The sequence below is a fragment of the Rattus norvegicus genome, chromosome 1 (genome assembly GCF_021556685.1).
Source record: "Rattus norvegicus strain SHRSP/BbbUtx chromosome 1, alternate assembly SHRSP_T2T, whole genome shotgun sequence".
Classification (NCBI taxonomy): domain Eukaryota; kingdom Metazoa; phylum Chordata; class Mammalia; order Rodentia; family Muridae; genus Rattus; species Rattus norvegicus.
The window spans coordinates 4,365,043-4,388,012 of NC_141534.1; the positions used below are offsets into that span (position 1 = coordinate 4,365,043).

General features: G+C 45.3%; 1 protein-coding gene across 3 annotated transcripts in view; it reads right to left on the minus strand.

Annotated features, from left to right (window-relative positions):
- The window catches only part of Sash1 (SAM and SH3 domain containing 1), a 298,706-nt gene that overhangs the window by 118,623 nt on the left and 157,113 nt on the right, over window positions 1–22,970 (minus strand). For all 3 annotated transcript variants that reach the window (XM_087575848.1, XM_087575846.1, NM_001427579.1), the window contains 1 exon segment: window positions 8,615–8,743. In XM_087575848.1, the coding sequence (XP_087431974.1) occupies window positions 8,615–8,743 (129 nt within the window).

Here is a 22,970-nt window from a genome sequence, read left to right on the forward strand (position 1 = left end):
CAAAGAAACAACAACAACAACTGCAAATCAAAACATCCTGCTGAAATGGGTACGATAATCTGAAAAGGTTTTCAAAACACAGCTACCCAAAGTACTTGCTAATGAGGCTGGGCAGTATCTCACTGAAATAGCATTTGCAAGGTACATACAAGGCTTGAGGTTAAATCCCTACGCAGCGTGTAAATGAATAAATGAATGCATAGGTGTGTGTGTGCACATGTGTGTATGTGTGTGCACACGTGTACATGTGTGCATGTGTACATGTATGTATGTGAACATGTGTGTGCATGTGTACATGTGTGTGCATGTGTGTGCCTGTATGTGTGTGTGTGCTCATCTGTAGATATTTTTTTTTGGGATTCAGACCTGGGACAAACAGTTGAAGTACACATTTAATGTACCAAAGCAGACCTGCATCCCTCCATCCCTACCTCTACAGACAGGCCCTCTACCCTGAATTTTCTAGCCCAGAGGGTGGGCTTCCCCTCCACCAGAAGCTTTTTTCTATATAATCCAGACATTTGGGGCTTTCTCTTTCACTGTATGAGCTGTTTTCTCTCTTTCTCTTTCCCCTAGCTTCTGTCTCCCTGCACTGCACTGCCCATGGTGACTTCCCTGGACTGGTTCCTTGGGACCAGTGAACCCACCTGAGAGTGGCTTCCCAACAAACCTGCCTTTAGGCTTGAATTGACTCATTTCTTGGGTGAAGAATAATTTATCTTTCTTTTTTTTTCCTGCCAGAGCTGAGGTAGGACTTCAGTCTACGACATGGATCTGTGGACCAAGGGAGTCAATGCAGCTATGATATCCTCGGCAAAGCTCACAACCCAGCCCCAGGCGACCACTGATCCAGATTCTCCATAGACCTGTCTGTGACCCAATTCCAGATGCTAACTTTCCCCATGCTCCAAGCAGGAGCCTGGAAGACAGATGGGCTATTTGTCTTAGGCCCATCGAGTCTTTGCCACAGCTTTCACATCTGACCTCAGACTGTCTTATCAAATGACATCATAGACGTAGCCTGGAAACTTCAACTTCTCCCTTTGACTGCCTGAAAACACATATACACACACACACACACACACACACACACACACACACACACACACACTCACACACACACTCACACACACTCACACACACTCACACACATACTCACACACACTCACACACTCACGCACACACTCAAAATATCTGAGAAGGCAACTTTAAAAGAAAAAGAAAGAAAAATTAATTTTAGCTCACAGTTTGGGAGTCCATGATCACTCTGCTCTCTACTCCTTCAGGACCCACTACAAATGCTGAGCTTGATCCCCATGGCAGGAATCATATGACGAGGCATGGTGACAGGAGGCAAAGAGCAGAAAAAGGGAGGGGACCTCTTTTGCTCTTCTAAATCACGAACCCCAGGTCTTCTAAACCTATCTCCTCCAACAGGTCCGACTTCTACTCCCCCTCAACTCCCAATAGTGCCATTAAATTATGACTTTATCAACCAATCACTTCCAAACACCCCACCCGCTTACAGCCAAGCCATTTAAGAATAAGCCCTTGGGGACAGTTTGCAATCAACCCCAACACACATTCCTTCAAATTGTGTTTCATTCCAAGACCAAACCGCCTCTCGAGTGTTACAAATTAAACATTTTTTTAATAGCATGTAATTAGCCCATGATTAGCACTGTAATCTTCCACATTTTTTTAAGTGATGGTTAAATGTAAACATTTAGATCACACTACAATTTTGGCCACTCGGTTTTACTATTCCAGGGTTCCAAAAAAAGCTCTGGCCCGGCCTTTACTGGAAAGGACTAGCAATGTCGCCTGTGTGCCTCCTGCCCCGGGGAAGCGCTCATTTTCCCCACAGATCTTTCCCTGGAGTTTCTAGACTTTTCTCTTCCCAGCTGATGTGAATTTTATTAGCATTCAGAAAGACTCTCAGACCTACATAAGTAGAAACAAGAAATCACTCCCCTTTTGACAGTTACTTATACTTAAATATTTTTTTAGATATTTATTTACACACACACACACACACACACACACACACACACATACGCTGTGCTCATGGCGGGGTAGGGGGCAGAATCTCAGGTAGCTTCCTGCTTTGTTTTTGTTTTTGTTTTGTTTTGTTTTGTTTTTTTGAGGCAGGATCTCTTACTAAAGCTGAAGCTCACCCATTGCCTTCAGCAACTGGCTAGTGGGCTCCAGAGATCCCCTTGTCTATACCAACTACCAGCATCAGGATTACTGATAGGGACAAACCACACTTCCTGGCTTTTACATGCATCCCAAGGGTCTGAATTCAGGTCACCCTGTCTGAGTGGCAGGCCCAGTATAGGACGCTTAGTCATTTCTTCAACCGGGCGTGTTTATATTTTAAACAGAAGACGTTTAGGGTGTTCTCTTCTTGGTGTCTTTTATCAATTCAAACTGAAACCAGTCACTTCTGTTCAGTCGTGAGCAAACCAACGAGGCTGCTGAGGTTGTTTCTGAAAAACAACACCACAACTGCAGGCCTCACACAACACCCAGGTAGGTGTCTGTGATCGCACAGACCGCAAAGACATCCGAGGAAAAGATGGACACCCGCAAATTCCTCGTTGGACTGGCAAAGCCCTTCTTATTAAACAGAGGTACTGTAGGCCAAGATCAAACCCAGCACCAAGACGATCTGTTTACGGTGACGTCCATGCCGTGCGATGCACAAAAAACTGCTGACAAAATCGGGACCGGCCATGGGGACACAAATGTGACTTTGTCTGAGAGGAGGCAGAGCAGGGGGCAGTGTTACCATCTGGCTTAAGATATAATGCCTCAGTGTGCGAATCACCCAGCAGAATGGACTTCAGGCTCCTGTCTCAGGCCCACTGATTCCGATTGCAATCTGCAAGTCAACAGTGGCCCAAAGCTAGTGAATAATGGAAGCTAACACAAGGCGAAACAGAACAAAACAAACGCCCTTCTGAGCGGCCAGCTTCGGAGGGCGGGGGCTCCAGCGGAGTAACTGAGGAGTGTGTGTAATGTGGTTGTCGGGGTTTTTTTGTCTGATGAAAACCAGATCGGGAACAGAAAAGGTTCAGATGTCCCTTATTCCCCGCTCTGGGAGCTTTCCCTAGCAACACCAGGATCCTGCAGATTAACCCAGATGACTTCATTTTCCCCTATACTTTCTAGAATATTCAGAAGCTCTGGTGTGCAGAAACTGTGATTCCCACATGGTCTGCTGTCCGCAAAGAAGACAATCAAAGACCATAAGGAAAAGCCCGCGGAGGATGGGCTCATCACGCTCGTCTGTGCGAAGCTATGCCACACAAGAACAAGCTCACCTTGGCCCAGCTGGTCAATGAGGGGATTGGGGGGGAGAGTGTTGTCCGACAGACAAATCAGGATGGCATTCTGTTCGATCTCTTTCTGCATCTGATAACCCAGGGTCCCAGGGAGAGCATCAGGACTCTGTCCCCGTGTCACTCAGTCCTTGCTTTTGGCTGCTAGGAACATACCATACTCTGCAATGGTCTCTCGATTTTTGGCCTTCACCCAAACTAAGATCCTGACCTCCACCTTGGGTTATATGACATTATGCCCACCTCCTATGTTTAAAAAAAGAAAAAACCTTCCAAGTTCTTCATGCTTGGGAAGCCCAGGGGTCACTTCTAAGCTGCTTCCAAACTTTCCTCCCGAGCCAGGGACCTCTTCTGCATTCCTTTGCAACCTCCAAACAGTCTGTTAGCTTCCCTCATGCCCACCACATTCGGAGCTCTTTTTTGGGCAGAGAGAAGACCTTTACTTGGCATCTCTGGAAGCACTAAAATGCCAACCAAGTGTAGGCTCTACACTCACTAAACATGTTCAGCTGATTCCGTACATAGACAGTCTCAACAAATGGGTATCAGGATGGGTGTGTGTATGTATATGTGTGTACATGCATATATACATATAAATATGCATTTACTTGAGAGAACTGGATGACTGTGAGTTTGCATTTTTGCCTTAAAAGAGTCATAACAGTGCGGTCGGAGGAGGGTATAAAGACGAGATCAGAGGACGCTGGGACCTGCCAAGGATGGGGGTCACGCACAGGAAACTCACTGTCACTTGTGTTTATGTGTGTTTGAAATTTCCCCAAACAAAAAGCTAAAGTCCCAACTCCCCTGCGCTCATGTGGGTAGATATTAATGAAGTATCAATCGTGGAACCTCTTCGGCACTCCTACAGGAATGCTTGAACTCAGAAGAGGATGAAGGAAAAGAAACAAACAGTTCTCAGTCACTTAGGGTGACCTCCAGTTTGTTTTACTTACTCCTCTTAACGATGAGACAGTTTAGATGGCAAACCTGAGGCTTGGTGATGAAGAAGTGAAACAGACAGAATTAACTCCCCAGTCCTTCTGCCTCAACTTCCTAAGTGCTAGGACTACAGATGTCTACCACCGTATTTGCTGTTATTGCTGCTGTATTACCTAAGAGTTGTATTTGGGAAGATGACCTCACTACGACTTAACCTGAAAAAAATGAAATTATTCAAATTGCAAGAAACAGTAACTATAACCAAAAAGCATTCCACACATCAAAAACTGAGGTGCTGACATTCCTCTCCCAGTGCTAGCTTGTTACTTATGTTTCTACTATCCAAAGGTCTGGGTAAGTCTCTACCTGGTTCCCTTTCTCTTGTACACACATCACCGTGATAACAGTTTGGCAGAAACTCCAGGCCAGGCTTCAGCTGCCAACAAACACGGTCGACCTCAGGTCACCATTTCTGTGTCAGCCCTAAACTGCACCAAGGACCACACAAGCCTGTCTTCTGCAAAACTCCAAACTGTCTTAACCTCAAAGACACCGAGGAAGCTAAAGCTTCCACAAATGAGAGGCCGCCGCCTCGAGCGTGTCCTCTTTCCTGGCCAGGGTGCCGCTTTGACAGATGTCAGACTTAGCATCACTAGAGATGAGCCCATTATGGACTTGGAACGCTGCGGCCTCTTCTGATTGCATCTTCTCCCAGCCAAAAATAATCACATGGTGCTTAGGGAGGTGCCAAATGTGTGGAAAGATGGGCCTCTTCCCCGCGGCTCACAAACACTAATGTCCTTATCCCCAGTAGAAGCCGTGGCTGCTGTCCAAACATACCATACCTTTAAGGCCTATTTGGTACTAAGCGAAAAATATTCCCTCATCCATACTTCTGCGTGTCCTGTGGAGGTCCTACCCGTCCGTACTCCCTGTTTCCTTCCTTACAACTGGCCCCAAGGACAGGCTACCAAATATATTCTACTCAGATCCTTAAGAAATCATTTATAGCATCTAGTCCAGAAAGTTAATCACTACCGTAATTATCAAAACCTTCTATTTTTCAGGGCTAACTCAAACATCACTGTAGGGAAGTCATCCTTCTGGTTTGTTTGTCCTTCAGCTGACATGTAATTAGCACTTAGGGACAATACAGGGTCCTCACCCCTGACTAAGCCAAATATAAATATCTAAGTAGGTTTCTACAGAATTTTTTTTTCTCAATTCCCAAAAATTTACCCTGAAGATTTAGAATAAAGAAATCCACAATATGATTTGGCCTGTTACCCCAAACTCAATGTTAGTGTTCTGTTTTTTTGTTTGTTTTTGTTTGTTTGTTTGTTTGTTTTTGTTTTGGTTTGGTTTGGTTTGGTTTTTTTGTTTTTTGTCTTTTGTTTTTTGATACAGGGGCCCACGTACAGGATGGCCTCCAACTAGCTACATAGCTGAGGGTGACTTTTAATTCTTGATCCTCTGGTCTCTACTTTTTCAAGGGCGAGGATTATAGGTATACACCAAGACAGCCAGCATGTGTAGTCCTGGGAACTAAACTCAGTTTCCTGCATGCTAGGCAAATGCTCCTGTCAACTGATCTGTACTCCCAGTCCACTGAAGCTGCCTTCTCAAAGACTGTGCGACCCATGACGCACATCACCGTTTCTCCTGTGAGTGTCTTAGGCTCCTAATCAATGACGATGCCTTTATTGCTTTGGATGGCTTATTGTCCGCAAAACCACCTCTCAGTTGGCTTTTCCAGGGCAGCCTAGGAAGGCAGAATATGGCTCCAAGTCATTGGGCATGAAGCTTCCACAAACAGGTAAGCACTGAGTTGATGATGTCTGATTTATTTGAAGGAAGACCTGAGAGTCTAGAAATACACGTAAAGTTCAGATGGAATTGGCGGGGAGTGGGGGGGGGGTGGGTTTAGCGCAGAAAGTTGCAGTTGTAGTAGAAAAGGAATGGACATTAGTCCAAACCATGACAAGCTAACCACCAAGACAGGGGGACTGTAAGCAAGAGGCTGGCACGGTACGTGTGGCCTGATGAAGGGAGGAACCTGAACTCCATCTAACATGGCTTTCTAGGCTTTGGCGCTCAGTGAACGGCACTGGAAAAATCCAGCTGATAACCTGGCCAGCAGCAGCTCAAACAATAATCACCTTTACACTCTGACTTGCTTGGAATTGCCGGGAAGAAGACCTGACTGTGCCCCTCTGGAGTCCTACTGATCTCTCTAACTACAGTTTAAAAATGAAGCGTCAACTTCCCAGCCTGCTTCAAATTAGCTCCCATCAATTTTCCCCACCACCACCTTTGATGGGGACTAATTAAGCTCCTGTGATTCCCCCCCCCCCCCCAGACTGTCTTTCTCTGCTCTGGAAGAGAGCATACCAAATTAGGCCCATCTGTCTAAACAGGAAGAATGCTGCTTATCCCACCAACAGACTTCTCGTCCTACTGAGAAGTGGCCTTGGGGGGATTCCCAAATGGCATGGGGAACTACAGTAACCCCAAACCTACACAAGCCAGAATTCTGAGTAGAGCAGCTTAATGCTGTGTCAGCCGCCATCTACCCAGTCCACAGCCATCATTTCCTCACATGATGAGATGTCTGGGGAGACTGTATACTGTGCTGTGAGACTGTCATGCATCCCAGCTCTAAATGACAATGATCAAGAATTAAGGACCAGGGCTAGAGCTCAATGGTAAAGCACTGGCTTAGCATGTGCAAAGGACCTAGATTCATTCCCTAACTCTGCAAAACAAACAAACAATAAGTAAATAATAATGGGGAGGGGGTGTGGTTGGAAAGATGGCTCAGTGGTTAAGAGCACTGGCTGCTCTTCCAGGGGTGCTGGGTTCAGTTCCCAGCAACCACATGGTGGCTCACAACCATCTGTAATACACACCTCTTCCGGTGTGTGTCAAGACAGAACACTCAAATGCATTAAATGAATGGATGAATGAATGAATGAGTGGTGTGCCTCCATTGGCAGAGTGCTTGTCTAGCATATGTGAAGTCTTCGGTGCCATCCAGAGCACTACATAAGCCCAGCTAGGTGGTCGGTAATCTCAGCCCTTAGGCACGGGGATCAGAAATTCAGGATCATTTCTTCCTAGTTAGTTAAGTTCAAGGCTAGAATAAAATACATGGAAACTCTGTCTCAAAAAATAAAATAGGGACAACAAGATGGCTCAGGGAGTAAAGGAGCTTGTCACCAAGCCTCATAACCTGCATTTGACACCCCTCCCACCCCGGGATTGAGGGAGAAAGAAAGAGAACTGTGCCATCCACACAGACAAGAGGACAGCTTTAAGAGGAATTGATGTCTTGGCAATGACAATGCCAAATGCCACACTGGTCATGGTGTTAGGCTCCCCAGACAAGATCTTTCTGTCCCCGACTGACACAGCTCATTCTCAGTCACCTTTCTTTAGCTAATACGCAGGCTCAGAAATCACGGAGTTGGGCACAGAGGAGGAAAATGTAACCTGAAGGCTGGCAAGCTGACAAGAGCACTTGTCCCCAAGCCTGATGACCTGCATTTGATCCTATCACCCACCTCTGGGAGTTGTCCTCTGATCCTTACCTGTGTGCCCCACAGCACCCAAGCACGCCCTCACTGCCTGGGAGGGAAGTTATGACTGACTCCCTGTCTCTTTAAATTTCAGTTTATGTTTTAAACACTCACCGGCAGAGAACTTACCTAACTCATACAAGGCTCTGAATTCAATCCCCAGCATCCATGGGTGGTTGGGTTGGGGTAAAAAAACCAGGGAGGAAAAAGAAGGAAAGAACTTGCCTTGACAGGTCCTCAGCTGGTAGTAACAAACCACAGTAGCATCTGGCCAATAATATTAATAACCTTTTTCTTTATGAAGGGGGGAGGGGGGAGAAAAGGAGAGGGAAGAAAGGAAGAATGGAGGGAAAGAGGGAGGGGAGAAGGAAGGAAGGGAGGGAGGGAGGGAGGGGGAGGGGAGGGGAGTGGAGGGGAGAAGAAGGGAGAGGAGAGGAGAGGAGAGGAGAGGAGAGGAGAGGAGAGGAGAGGAGAGGAGAGGAGAGGAGAGGAGAGGAGAGAAGAGATCTAACCTTTCCACAACTGTATAGGATTGGTCATATTGCCCCAGTCAACACTCATTCAGAAGAACAAGAACAAAGCTGGTCTTTTGGGCATCTGCCATATCACCACACCTAGCCAAGGAGCCCACAGACTGAGCCTGCAGGCACAGTTGTGCTGTAAGACTGACCAAGGGACTGCAAGGCTGGAGGCAACGATGGGAACTGCCCACTGGGCAGCAGCCACATCCCACAGATGCACACTCACCACATCAAGGTCCTGGGAAACGCGCCGTTTCCGAAGCTCCTCCATCCGCTCACACACATCAGAAAAGCAGGTATTGTAATAATCTGCGTACTGCTGGGCCAGGTCATCAATGTTTCCCAGGGAACCATCCTGAGGAAGGAAGAGACAGGAAAAGGAGAGAGGTGGTCAGGTCAGCCTACTCTGGAAAAGTCACATAGCATCTAATTGCCTGCTAACAAGTGTTTATAATATATATATATATATATATATATATATATATATATATATTACACACACACACACACACACACACACACACACACACACACACACACACACACTCATGGGCCAGGCTGTTTTACTTGTGAGACACAATGCCCAGGATAGTCCTCTGGAATGGGACCAGGTCTCTTCCTTATTGTATTTTTGGGTAAGCTAGCTCCTATAACCCACTCATAGCCGCCTAACATGGCTGAAAGAAGAGCCACCAGAGAAGCAAGTGCAGTTAGCTGATTCTGCAACAGGCTCACTGGTTCCCAACCATGGCCATGGCTGTATAGAATTTCCCAGAGAACTAATGAAAGACCCAGATGTCCGAACTCTGAATAAAGCCTAGGACTCCAGACTCCATGGGAGGAGGAGGCTACGTGGAGGTCATACAGAATCCCCTCACAGGAGACAGGAAAATAGAAAGCCTTTCGTCACTTGTGCCTGCTAGGAGCCGTCGTTCACCGTTGTCATCATTAATATTCATGATATTCATTAGATTTGTTATTTATTAGACATTCAGGCCCAAGAGCACAAGGCACCAGTTCACCTGAATAAACAGGGAAACATGTCGCTCGTTTCTCTGCAGAGGCAGACTCCCAGGCAGTGCTACGGGTTTGCATCCATTCCTGTGATCTCTCAGTTATCTAGACTGGAACTCATTTCTCAGGCTCTCAGTGACACTGAGTTAATGACAGCGCCTGCCAGTCAGTGAGCAAGAGCAGAGCGTCCCCTCTGCACACGCGGTCTGCCTGATGCACGGCGAATGTGCCATCCTCCCTTGCCCAAGAGGTGATCATCCTGCAGTTTTCCTCGAAGCCTGTGGATCCCTCAACGCACGTCTGAACACGCACACACAGAGAAATGCTACATGGGTCTGAGCGATGCGTGCCTTTTATCCTGTCTTCCGTGCCAAAGATACCTCCCTTCCTCTGTTCCTTTATCTCCCGCACACCAGGACAGCGAAGAAGGACACGATTTTGTTAAGACAGCCACAGAAAGCACAACTTACAGATGACCTATAATTCATTCACACCCGATTGTCCACACTGCAGACTGGTCACCAGCCCCTTGGGTTATTAATGCCAGTGCACTGCGGGTAGCAACAGATCTTCACAGCAAAGCATCCTTCCAGCTAGCAGAAGCCTCCCGAAGCCTTCCTGTGCACACATAAGCCTTGCCCAGGAGGTCTAAGGACAAGAGAGCCAGAGACCATCTTGTTCTATTTGGGCTTTTTTTTTTTTTTTTTTTTTTTTTTTTTTTTTTTTTTTAATTTTAGGAACTAAGTTGGGCACGGGACACAGAAATCGAAATAAACGGTTCTCTAGAAATGTCCCTTCCTCTCGACCACTCACACATTCTACCTCAGCGTTCCTAGCACACAGAGGGGCAAGGCCAGTAAGTTCTGTGAGTATTTGAACATGTCTAGGCAAACGTTTGTCTCCAAATACAAATAAAACCGTCTGGGAAAAAGGAAAAACAAAAAAAAAACCAAAAAAACAAAAAAAAACAAAAACAGGCTAGACCCAGCAGAAGAGGAGGGAGTCCATCATCTACCTTCCAGGTTTCCAGTAGGGAACAATGGCAAGATGGAGAAATGGGGTGCCCTCCTCAGTGTCTGTTGTCTGAGGAGGGGCAAGACTCAAAACACTGGCAGAGAATTCAGTGGCATGAGTCAGAGCCCCGATTCCAACAACCAGGCCTCTGGAGAATACTAAGTTCTTCACTTTCTAGGTCTTTCCACATTGTGATGTTATCCTTCCCCAGAAATTTCTGTCTCCATCGATCATGGAAGTGACACACTTGTCACACTGGGCCAAATACACTAGCCCTATCTTCTAATACCCAACCAAATGGGCTCACTGAATGTGTCAAACTTCATGTTTCCCCTTACCTGCTATTTGTGTGTGTGTGTGTGTGTGTGTGTGTGTGTGTGTGTGTGTGTGTGTGTGTCGCGCTCATGCTCATATGTGCATGCAGGGTCCACTGAAGCCTGAAGAAGGTACTAATCTCCCGTACCTAGAATTACAGACAGTTCTGAGCTCTGTGTGGGTGCTAGAAACCAATCCTGGGTCCTCTGCAAGAACAGTAATTGAGCTTAATTAACCCTGAGCCCTGGCCTGCTAGTCCTATATTCTATCACACACAGACACACACACACACACACACACACACACACACACACCAGCATTTGATGGTTATTGTGGTTCAACTGGGAGAGAGCTTGCCTGGTCTGCAAAGCCACAGGTTTGAGCTCCAGCAGGGCCTAGGGCTTCCTGCCTATAAATAGTCCCAGCACGCAGGAGGTGGGGGACAGGAGAATCTGAAGTACAAGATCATGGTCAGCTCCACTGAGAGCTGGAGGCCAGCCTGAGATACGTAAGACCCCGTCTCAAACAAACAAGAGATTCTTCTGTACAACTTTCCCCGATTGTGAACTGTACATTCAGTCACAACTGACTGTTTCTTTGAATTACTCCAGGCCTCCTGAAAGCATTAAAATACTTATAAAGATATATTCAAACTGTGTCTTGATTGTTTGTTTTACTCTCTCTATATCCTAAAGGACACTCTAGTACCCACCATCTAACACTGACTACTAATGGGTTTCTCACACCAACAGTTGGCTTTTCAGCTCCATTCTGCATCGCTCACAACTCCCCTAGTACTCTGGAGGCCTTAATAAACATTTCCTTCGCTCCTGAGGAAGCAAGCATCTGTTCTACTCTAATAAGGCCACAGCCAGCCCCGTATTTCACACCTTCGACACGGCCTTGTGGCCATTCTTCATGTGTCGCTCAGTGGGTTAAGAATTTAAAGTGGGGCCGCACAGCTGCCTTTGCATGTGCAAAAATCACTTTCCAGATGTGCCTGAGTCCCTGTAATTACTCCCTCTCTGTGTCATAACAGCCAAAGACTACAAGAATGCAAGTGTGCCGTAGCCACAAGATTATCTTTTTCTATGTACCAATCAAACAGAAATACCTGGTGATTTTCTCTTTATTCACTGGAACTCCAAGCTCTTAAATTAAAAAAAAGGAAACAAATCCAGGAAACTAGTAATAATGAAGAGGGAGGGAGGAGACCCCAGGCAATGATGAATTTTACGGTCTTGATGACAGGGACGCTTTCAATGCGAAGACTGGTCTCCAACCCACCCAGGTGTGTGCCCTAACTCTGCAAAGCTTTTTATAGGGCCATCAGCTCAATGTCTGCTCTCCTCTGGACATGTTTTTTTTTCCCCCCCTGGGTGTGGCGGGGGGAGTGGGGAGCATTAATTTATGTTCTTTCAAAGCACTCTGCCGACCTCAGCATTACTTTGAAGGAACCTGCCCTTGTTTGAGAGAGCTACAGAGCTACTTCAGGAAAATATTTACCTCCACTAAATATCTGCAACCCAAGCCTGTGGGGGAATTTCAATAATGTTGCTTGCTGATCTGTTTCACACTGTATCTCCCTTTTTCTGTCTCAGTTTCTGAGGACAGGATCTCAATAGGCAGCAGGGGCTGGCCTCAAACTCGTGGTCATCCTGCTGTTGCCTCAGTCTCCTCAGTGCTGGAACGCCAGGTCTGAGCCAACACACCCAGCTTGCATCTTTCTTTGTGGAAATGCAAAATGCATCTTTCCCTACTCCACAAGGCTCACCTTAAGCGGCACTAATGTTATTAAATCACCTTCTAGCAAAAACTGTGACTCTATATCACATCTTCAGTTGCCATCATAAATACTATTAAGAAAATGCTGAAACATTTCTTTTTTTCCCTTTTAATGTATTTAGTGTTGGGAGTTAGAGAGATGGCCAGAGACTCAATGAGCGCTTGCTGCTCTTGCAGAGAACCAGAGTTCAGTTCCCAGCACCCACATCAGACATAGGCTTTTAACTGCCTCTACCTCTCCTGCTCCAGGAGATCTGACACCTCTGGCCTCCTCCAGCACCTACGCCACATGTACAGATCCTCCACACACCCCACGTAACTAAAAACACTATTTTAAGTAGTCAGTTTCTGGACTTGACTTATTAACTGCCTAATCTGTTTCATTTCCTTCTCTCTCTCTCTCTCTCTCTCTCTCTCTCTCTCTCTCTCTCTCTCTGGTTCTCATACATTAGACAAAGCCAGTCTACAGCCCGACTTTGGGAAGAAATTTAACTTCATTTCCTTAAAAGACCATTTAAGTAGATTGCTAAGTTTTGAGTCATATGATCTTCCAGTAAGTGTTTTCTTCCCCATTCCATGTTTATCAACGAGGAAAAAGGCTACGGGCAAATCTAACTGCCCCTTCCAAACTACAGAAGTAACACTTAGAGCAGAGACCGTGTGCATGAAAGCTGGGACGTACTAGACAGCTCAGTGGATGACAAGCTGTAGCCTGCTCCTGAGGCCAAGGAGCTCATTTATACCTGGCAACTTACACAACAAAAAGACACGGGGATAAAGCACTTTGAACACACAGTTCAGATTAGATAGACTGCTGCTGTGATTGGGGGGACGGGGTTGGGGGGACAAATACTTTGTTCACTCAACAACTGTTTTAACAGTATTTCTCAAATCTATCCCAGGAAAACTCTGTCTCTGGAAAATGTTAAAACTGAAGGGTCTAGGAACATAGAAGCCATGCGTATGGCTATTTTTGCTCTCCTCCCCCCAGATGTCTTTTATGGCTTAGAACATGTTTGACAGCCAAAGCAGAGCAAAGATCTTTGAAAACACCAAGAGCCAAGGTGAGACAGACCTTATGCGGAGTGCATGCAAATGCATGGAAATGAACCTGTAACAATGAGATGTGTTTTATGTAGATTATATGCAAATGAATGCAAATGAACCAATGGTCTTTGTATGTGTGTTGTATGTGTGCAAACGATGTGTATGCAAGTGCCCATGGAATCCAGAAGAGGGCATCAGATTTCCTAAAGCTGGAGTTACAGGTGGTCATGACCCGCCTGGTGTGTGTGTGTGTACTGGGAACCACACTCTGGTCCTCTGGAAAAGCAGTTATATCTTTAACTGTTGAGTCATTTCTCCAGAGCCCCTAATTTCTTATTTTATGTTTCTATAAAGGTAAGAGCCCTAAGAGAGAGCCTCAGTGTTTTGTTGTAACTTCTTAAGAGTTGAGGGAAGAAAGGAGAGCAAACTCCTGATGTATATTTTGTCCCTCTGTTTTTCTGTTCTTCTAAGTACATGCATGGTGTGCTTTACAGAATATAGATTGTGTGTGTTATTTATATTGCTCCCTTTTCCTCCGATAGAGACTGCATGAGTCCATGAATGTGTGTGTGTGCGCGCGCGCACACACACACACACACACACACACACACACACACACACACACACACCCTACAAGCCAAACCCATTAAAAGAAACCAGTACACTGCAAGGAAGCCTAACTGATCTAAAATGAATTCCCTGTGTGTTTTCATCCTTAATTAGCTTGCTTAAAGGGTTTGTGCTGATGAAAGACTCTTAGCAGTCTCCCAGGTAAAACTGCTGCAAGCCTACAGCCTTAATTCTGGTTCCTGCGCTCGGCCTTACTGAACCCATGCTACAACACTGCTCAACCAACTCTCTCATCCCGTCCCATCCTGCTGTGTTTGTTTAGAGAAATGTATTAAACGTGTAATAACTGATCTCAAATAACTGACGAATCTCTAAGGCGTCATTTCCACTATTTCTAGAGATGGTTTGAACTGGACCACAGTCCAGGAAAAAGAATTAACACATACAGCTACATATCTACATTAAGGGGAGATTATGAGATCATGGGGATGGGAAAGCCTTGGGGAGGGTGAGCGCCCACACTGCAGATGGCTTGAGAAGGGCTGACTTCATGCCTTCCAGTTCCCTCTCCAAAATACCCAGAACTTACCAGAACCTATATAAGTAATTCTCACTTTGGCAAATGAGGTCCCACTATTGAGTGTAGGTGTATCCCACTAATCACAAACTGTTCCTAAGAGAAGGCAGGAAGGAGCACTCCCTCCATCCTCAATGCTTAGCTCTCAAGGCTAAACCACTGGATTCCACATAATCTGGAGGAAAAAAATGGGGCTATAAAACCCACTCTATGAATTTTATATCTCATCACAAGTATCTATTAATATTAGCCCAATGTATTTTTATCTACAATTCTCTGCAACATCTGAGTGTAGTTCAACCCTAGCATCACAGAAACAATGACAAAACCAGAATACAGAGGACTATATTCTAGATCCAGTAACTAGTATTAAGAATAAAATATAAAAACAAAGGAAAGGCAAAAACTACAAACCATATCAGGGTGGTGCCACACACCTTTAATCTCAGCACTCCAGAGGCAAAGGCAGAGGCTGTGAGTTCAAGGCCAGCCTGGTCTACAAATCGAGTTCCAGGACAGCCAGACTGTTACACAGAGAAATCCTTCCTCCAAAACAAAACAAAACAAAACAAAAACCCACAAAACTGAACAAGAATATTTATTTATTGTTGCTAGGCAGACTAGCGAAGTGTGTCCCTTATTTAATTAATAGGGCTATATGGCCAAGCCAGGGAAATGTGTTGAAGGGAGTTAGTAAACTGCACAAGGTCTCTTTGCAATTGTAGGCACTAAAGATCCACTCTGTTAGCCATTCATGATGGGAACCCAAGGACTTGAAAAAGCAGAAGAGAGCAGGACACTGATAATCTGCTTTCTAAATGCAAGTATGAGTTCAGCCCCCAGGGCACACTGGGATTTAGCAGATGGCAATTTTAGGCTGAACTCATTTTCCATGTCTAAGCTGCCCTGAGCTTAACGGAGTCCCAGATCTGGAAAGAGCAGCACAATTAGTTGGAGAGGAATGAAGTCACCATTTCGGGCCATGCTCACAGATTTTGATGAGGGTGAATCACACTTTTCTCAAGCTGATCTTGGCACCTCGACCTGAGAATGGAGGCAGTTCTTATTAAGTATGACTGACCAAGATCTGACTGGGGGGAAAAAACTAGTCTTCGACAGCCCCAAATTGTAGCAGCAAGTACAGTAATCATGAAACTTCTGACGACATTGTCAAACACTCTACAATACACAAGTACTTTGTCATGATTGAAAATTCCATTCGGCTAGAGAAAATGATCTTCTACTTGGAGTGTGGCTGGCCTTCTCCGCTATTCTTCCAGTCCACCAGTCTTCTCTGCTGGACTTGTCCTAACCTTTCTTCAGTGCAAATGTCAAAACAGGCGTTCTAGCCAACTCCATCAAACCTGACAGACAGCAGCCACCACACTCGTAATTCCAATTGTTCAAACTGCTTTGTGATGCTGCTACCAAAAAGCCACACATTTAAGAACTAACGGATATTAGCTACACAGCCTGAATGTGTCTGAACTTTGGGCATCAGAGTTCATCATATACTCACAACCCCCTTGACACAGATGGTCTGACATGATAATCCTGCTTTGCCTAGAACTCATAGAGTAAGGAGAGCCAGGAAAGACACAGAGATGAAACAAGAGTCAGCCATTCCCTGGGTTCAGTCCCCAGCTCCGAAAAAAAAAAAGAGTCAGCCACTAACTGAAAACTCTAGTGGTGACAGAGCAATTCTGTGACAGTCCCTCTACTTTTGCCTACACAAAAATATCCTATTATAAATGGTTTTAAGGAATGTGGTTATGTGTTCGTTGTCAGCATAACACTTCCAAGAGTTTGTGAAGCCTTCGGCCAGGGTTTGTTTAGTTTTGTACCTCGTACCCGACTCCACAGCAAAGCCCTACATTTAACCAGTTACCTAAGAAAGACCTGTCCAATGAGTGTGCTTCCTACTCATTCACACACTGTACCCCTCTCGAGAGCTCCACAGAGTTCATTCAACAACTATGAATTGAGAAATTTCCAATTATAGTAAATTTTTTTTTTGGTTCTTTTTTCGGAGCTGGGGACCGAACCCAGGGCCTTGTGCTTCCTAGGTAAACGCTCCACCACTGAGCTAAATCCCCAGCCCCATATAGTAAATTTTTTAATGGTGTCATTTTGATTTTTTTTATCTATATTTGGATGTGTGATACCAAACCATACACGAGAGTCAAAAGACAACTTGTGGGAGTTGGTTCTCTTAGTCTACTATGTGGGTCCTTGGGACTGAACTCATCATCATGAGTGATGGTGGCAAGTTTAACTTTCTGGGCCATTCCCCTGGTCCTAAATAATCGTTTTAATGCAGAATGGTCAGCTTTTAGTCAATTCCTGTTCTCACTGACCTTAGACCCACAATACAAGTCTCGTGAGTGAGAGAACAGAACAGAAATGTATCACTAGAAACTATGGGAAGTAAAAAGCCATGGGAAGTAAGAAACCGTGGGAAGTGACTCCTGGCAAAAGCAAGAATGGTGACTCCTATGTTCTAAGGGATAGGCCAACGTGTTCCAAGAGGAAAAGCTACTTAAGACTACAGCATCAGACTGCAGAGGTATGGCAGGCCAGCAACAGATGAGGGACCCCAGATTTGAGGTTTCTTTGTTTATCAATAATCATACATAGCTCTTTAAGCTGGGAGAGATGGTGTGTGAGCACTCTGCTTGAAGTAGCCATGTGCTTCCAGGACACTTAAATCACACAGCTTTTAGAGACAGTGCCATTGATCTCGTGAACAGCACATTACACATAAAAAATTCCTTGAGACTTGTGGCATGGCAACACCTTGTCCCTCATGAGCTAGACAGCCACCACTAAGAAAATGAGGAACTGATCCAGGAAGCTCATCTGCTCCTCTCCAACACATCTGATTTCTGTCAGGTTATGAAACCATCCATGTTGCTGATACCAGCCACACAAGGGACCCCAGGAGAAACACAACGGGGTGTGTGTGTCTCCATAATTGCTGCCAGGAGACCCCTTCACATTTCTGTCACGGAAAAGTTTGCACCCCAACAATAACAAGATTCAGTCGAGTGTCAGTCTTTTCTCCAGGGATAACTGGTCAACCAAAGAAAGAAAAGCTACATAGAATAAGAATGGCCCACCCAAATATGGAATTGTGCTGTGGCCATGGATACCAGCCATAGATGAGGAGGTCTTACATGAGAAATCCACTCTGTCAGTTACTGGTTAATGGTCCATGGTAAGATATTTTAGCAGGCACCTCTCCCTCATATCTAAAATGGTAGTGGTGTTACTAACCAATGGACTCTGACGGGATTAAGTAAAATGCATGTAGCAGACATCTATAGCAGAGCAGCCTGTACCCATGAAACACCCATGAGGTCATCTTCCTTTATTAACAGGAAAGCAAAAGCCACCCTACCCCCACCCCCAGTATTTGGAAGAACCAGGTCATATCACATGGTCACTCAAAGGATTCCAATTTAGTATACACTGAGACACCTAGAAAGTCAGGAAGGGTCTTGAAGATGACCTCGTCTCATTACTTCATTTGAAAGATGAGTTACTAGAAGCTGAAAGCCAACGTGATGACCCACTAAATGTTAACAATGCTCAACATACTGAGGGCCATAAATGTTGATGTAATCCAAACGTTTCTGTTTCTTTCTGCTTGTTTGCCTTTTCCTTTCTCTTCTCTGTTCCAGGAGCAGGGTGTCCCTGTATATAGATAGCCCTGGCTAGCCTGGACTCTCAGTGTTCTATGTGACCAGAGGCTGATCTTGAGTTCTTCTTCTTCTGCCTATGGTAACCATGACCAGTAGGATTGCTATTGTTGTTTTGTTTTGTTTTGCTTTATGATTTTCCTTTTGCTCTTTTGCTGTTGTTGTTTTAAGTTAAACCTCACTCCCTAACCCAGGCTGGCCTGGAACTCACTATGTAGACCAGGCTGTATTTGAACCCACAGAAACGTCAGAAGAAGAGGAAAGGTAGTGGAGGAGGAGGAAGAGGAGGAGAAAGAGGAAGAGGAGGAGGAAGAAGAAGAGGAGGAGGACGACCATCACCACCACCACGTGGTAGCACATGCCTTTAATCCTAGCACTTGGGATGCAGAGGCAATCGGGTCTCCAAGTTCAAGGCCAGCCTCCTCTACACAATTGAGTTAGTTCCAGGACAGCCAGAGCTACAGAGAATCCCTGTCTCAGAAAACCAGAAACAGAAAAGAAAAAAATAAAAAGAAGAAAACAAGAAAGGAAAAAAACAAGACACCAGCAGAAGCTTGTCTGACTGACTCCTTGATATTTCACTCACATGGGACAGGCAGCGTCAGGCAAGGGGGGTGGGGGAGGCTTAGGTCCAGGTGTGGAAAGAAAACAAACTGCAACATTGTAGCATCAGAAACATGCTAGACTCCTGCGGACAATGAGTAAAAGGCAGGCCCCATGCAGAGGCAGGAGGAGAAACTTCTCATTCTTATTTGCCCACAACTGTTTTTTGAGCCCTTATTTCAAGAGACACCAACTGTGGGACCTTTCTCAAAAGTCAGGAAGAAAACAGTTCTCCCAGGCTCCTGGAAAGGAAGCCAAGGATCCCAAGCAACATTTTCTTACACACCTACCCCCCAAACCCCAGGCTCCTTTGTGGCTGGCTTCTGGAGCCAAAAGAGTCGTGGGGCAGCTCCACTGTGCTCCACTGTGCTCTGCTGTGGGAAGAATTCCATTCAGAGACTCAGGTTCATGCACAGGTTATGTACGGATGGGAGGAGTGACAGTTTCACCCCCAAACAACTCTCTGACCCCCAAGGTACAGGAAATCGGGTGCAGGGAGCCTCTGTCTCACAAAGGGCTCTTGAATATCAGTGTGCCGGTTCCAACAGCTGTCTGTCCATCAACCCATACTACTGTGTGAACCACCCCATGAGGATCAGAAGGTCAGACTCGCTCTGCAGTTTCTTGAGAGCTGAAAGTTCTCTGCTCCCTCCATCATTTCTACTCGGGAGGATCTCAGTTTTCATCCTAAAAGGCATTTGCTTTTGCCAAGACAGAATGTAGAAGTGCTCTGACAGACACCGGACACACATGGGTTGGTTCTTATTCTCAAACTAAAAACATCCGAGAAGCCGAGAGTGGAGAGTGCTTGATTTTTCCCAGTTCTGCTCTGCAAACAGCACATTCCTCTTACACCTTGAAGCAACGGGCAGTAAATGTGTGTGTGTCTTTCAGTAGATCAAGGGAAGGGAAATGTCCGATTTTTCTCAATTAGCTCATGAGCTGGGGGTTACTAAAGAACACCATTTGGCTTTCCTGTGTGGCATCTAATGTTCTGGAATCTACAGCCTATTTTTTTGGAAAAACAATTGATCTAATGCAGTATGAGCTTCTCTACCGAGTCATCAGTCAGACTCCAGGGACTGGCGGTTTACTCCAACACCTCCAACTTTTCATTCACGTTCTTGCATTTGCAAGGATGCAGTCTCATACAGGAAATAAACTTGTTAAGACACGTCCACTTTCTCCTTCTACCCAGACTATATGACTCTTCTGAATGGCCCTTTAAAAAAATAGAGTGGAGGGGGTAAATCAGTTTCACTTTCTTCTTTGTGATGTGAATAGAACAAATAATACTTACTTTAATTAATAATACATGTTAGGAGGAAAGCCTACTGTGGAAATTAAATGTCCTATCAAGATTTATGGGTGTTTGGTTGGGGGGGGGGAGGTTGTTGTTGGTTTTGGAAGGGTTGTCTTTAGGCTTTAGGGGTTTTTTTTGGGTTTTTATCTTTTTAAACAAAAGTCTGATTCTGTCAAGACAGTTTCCCCATTCATAAACAAAGCAACAGTTCAATGATGCATTTTATACCTGGCAATTAAAGGCTAGGCCCCCACCTTGTGAATACAGAGGTTGAAAACTCCTGTCAGAACCTAACAGCCCATGACCCACTGACCCACTGAGCAGACTTCTTCCTTAAGTCCCTGCTTCATTCTGAGTAAGGGCCACAGTCTCTGTGACACTATAAAAGTAAAAGGGAACACGGGGCTGGAGCGATGGCTCAGCAGTTAAGAGCCTAGGCTCCAAGATCTGAGTTCAATCCCCAGCACCTATTTGGAGGCTTACAGCTTTCCGTAATTCTGGCGTTTACAGGCACCAGAAACTCAAATGGTACACAGATAGGAATACATGTAAAAACACCCATAGACACAAGGAATGAAAACGTAAATAATAATAAAATTAAAAGAGGTGGCATTTGTGGACGCCCTGCCTGGCTCGCCTCATCCCTTGGCTCTAGGAGGCAATCCTTCTACAGTGTGTCCCATCTTTCAACACGCTATGCCTGCTTAGCCTGCCTCAGCAGCTTGGAAGGTGCCCCTATCTCTCTGCCTGCTCTGCTTTTCCTAGTTACTCACCCTTACCTGCAGACATCCTACCGATCTTTGGTAGACTTGGGGAAGTCACCTGTTGGTAGAGTGCTTGCCTAGTATTCGCAAAGCCCCGGGTTCAACATCAGCTCTGCATAAACCAGATAGCATTAGACCCCACACCTTAGTGCCAGGGAGGAGGAAACAAGAGAATCTCAAGTATGGAGTTCAAGTCCAGCCTGGGCTATACGCGATCTGGCCTCAAAATAAATTAAATAAATATGTAAGTAAATCACAGTCTCCTTCCCCTATGTATAAAGCCTCTGACCCATTCTCCACCTTACATTTCCACTTTCTACACTTAAAACAGTTCATTACTATTAATTTGATTTTTATCTCCACTCCATTTCCTAATAAAATGTTGACTCTAGCCAGTTGGTTGTGATGCAAATCCTTAATCCCAGCTCTCAGGAGGCAGAAGCAGGCGGATCTCTGTGAGTTCAAGGCCAGCCTGGTTTGCAGGCTCCCTGACAGCCAGAGCTGCATAAAGAAACCCTATCTTGAAAAACCAAAACCAAAGAAAAAAAAATTGTGTTCCAGAGAGAGAATATTTTTCTGAGTTTTATTCCAGGCTTAGGACAATGTTTACCAGTCTCTCAGAATAAGCATATTAACTGTGAGAACGAAAGGACATGGGGAAAAAAAAAAATCAGGCAGCCCATCAGTAAGCACTGTGCCAGCTTGGGCCCGGGGGCAAATGAATACAAACACTTTATATGTTGCATTATGTTTTAACTTTTCCTTTAAGTAACAAACCTACTTTGCAGCCCTCAGACATAAAAGTAGCTTGCATGTTTTAATTTCTTCAACTCCCATGTCTTCATTATAATTTAAAATGCCAGTATTAACTCTGCTGGTGCCTTGCACTTGTACAGCTCACTGTCCTCTTTGTACGGTTTCAAAAGAAACAAATGGAATAAGGTTCAAGGTGTTAATTACGCACGCTTATTAAAAAACAAGCCCCGGAGACTGTCAGTTCTAACACTGAGCACTTTTATGTGTATGTGGTTTATTAGTTTTATACATGTGAGAAAGTCAAACGCAATAAGCATAATATTGCAAAATAGCTTCTACCAATGGGAAACGATTCCACTGCACAGCCAAGCCCTAAGAACGGCTCTAGTCTTTAAGTCTAAGAGGCAGGGAACACAGCAGCAGCAGAGACGGGTTTCTACATGCTGGTGGAGACTGATGGAGGAGAGATGGTGCGCTCCCTCCCTTCAGCCACAGCTGAAACAGGGAGACGGTGATGTGCACTGTTCTAATATGTCCGTGTGAAGGAAGGTTATTCGAGACATTCTGTGCATTTGGGTCACAGTGCACCTGTGGACTAACTGGATAATATTTTGTGTGACAACTAGAGACAAAATTCTACGCACAACTCGGAGTGGGAGAAAATGCTGTGTTTAAAAATATCATGGAGGGGTTAGGGATTCGGCTCAGTGGTAGAGCGCTTGCCTAGCAAGTGCAAGGCCCTGGGTTCGGTCTCCAGCTCCAAAAAAAAAGAAAAGAAAAAAAAAGAATAAAAATATCGTGGACTAACCCTTTTTGATCTCTGAGCCAGGGCCACAAACATGGGAAATATAAAGATTCTCCTCCACAGGCCATTAGAGCTAACTGTGCTCTGAGGAACGGCAGACACCTCATTCCCCTCTGAGTCATGGATGGCAGTGGGGGGTACCTGATGGGGAGGATTCTGGCTCCTTGTGCTGCTTTGAGCTCTATGAATCAGGGGGATGTCAGGCTCTGTAGCTGTCTGTAGAGTGGCCTTGGGGGGTTGTCCTGACTCTAGGCCTAAAAGGCAGGCTAGACAGATGGCTCAGCACTTAAGAAAGCTTGGTACACAGGTATGAGAACCAGAGTTCAGG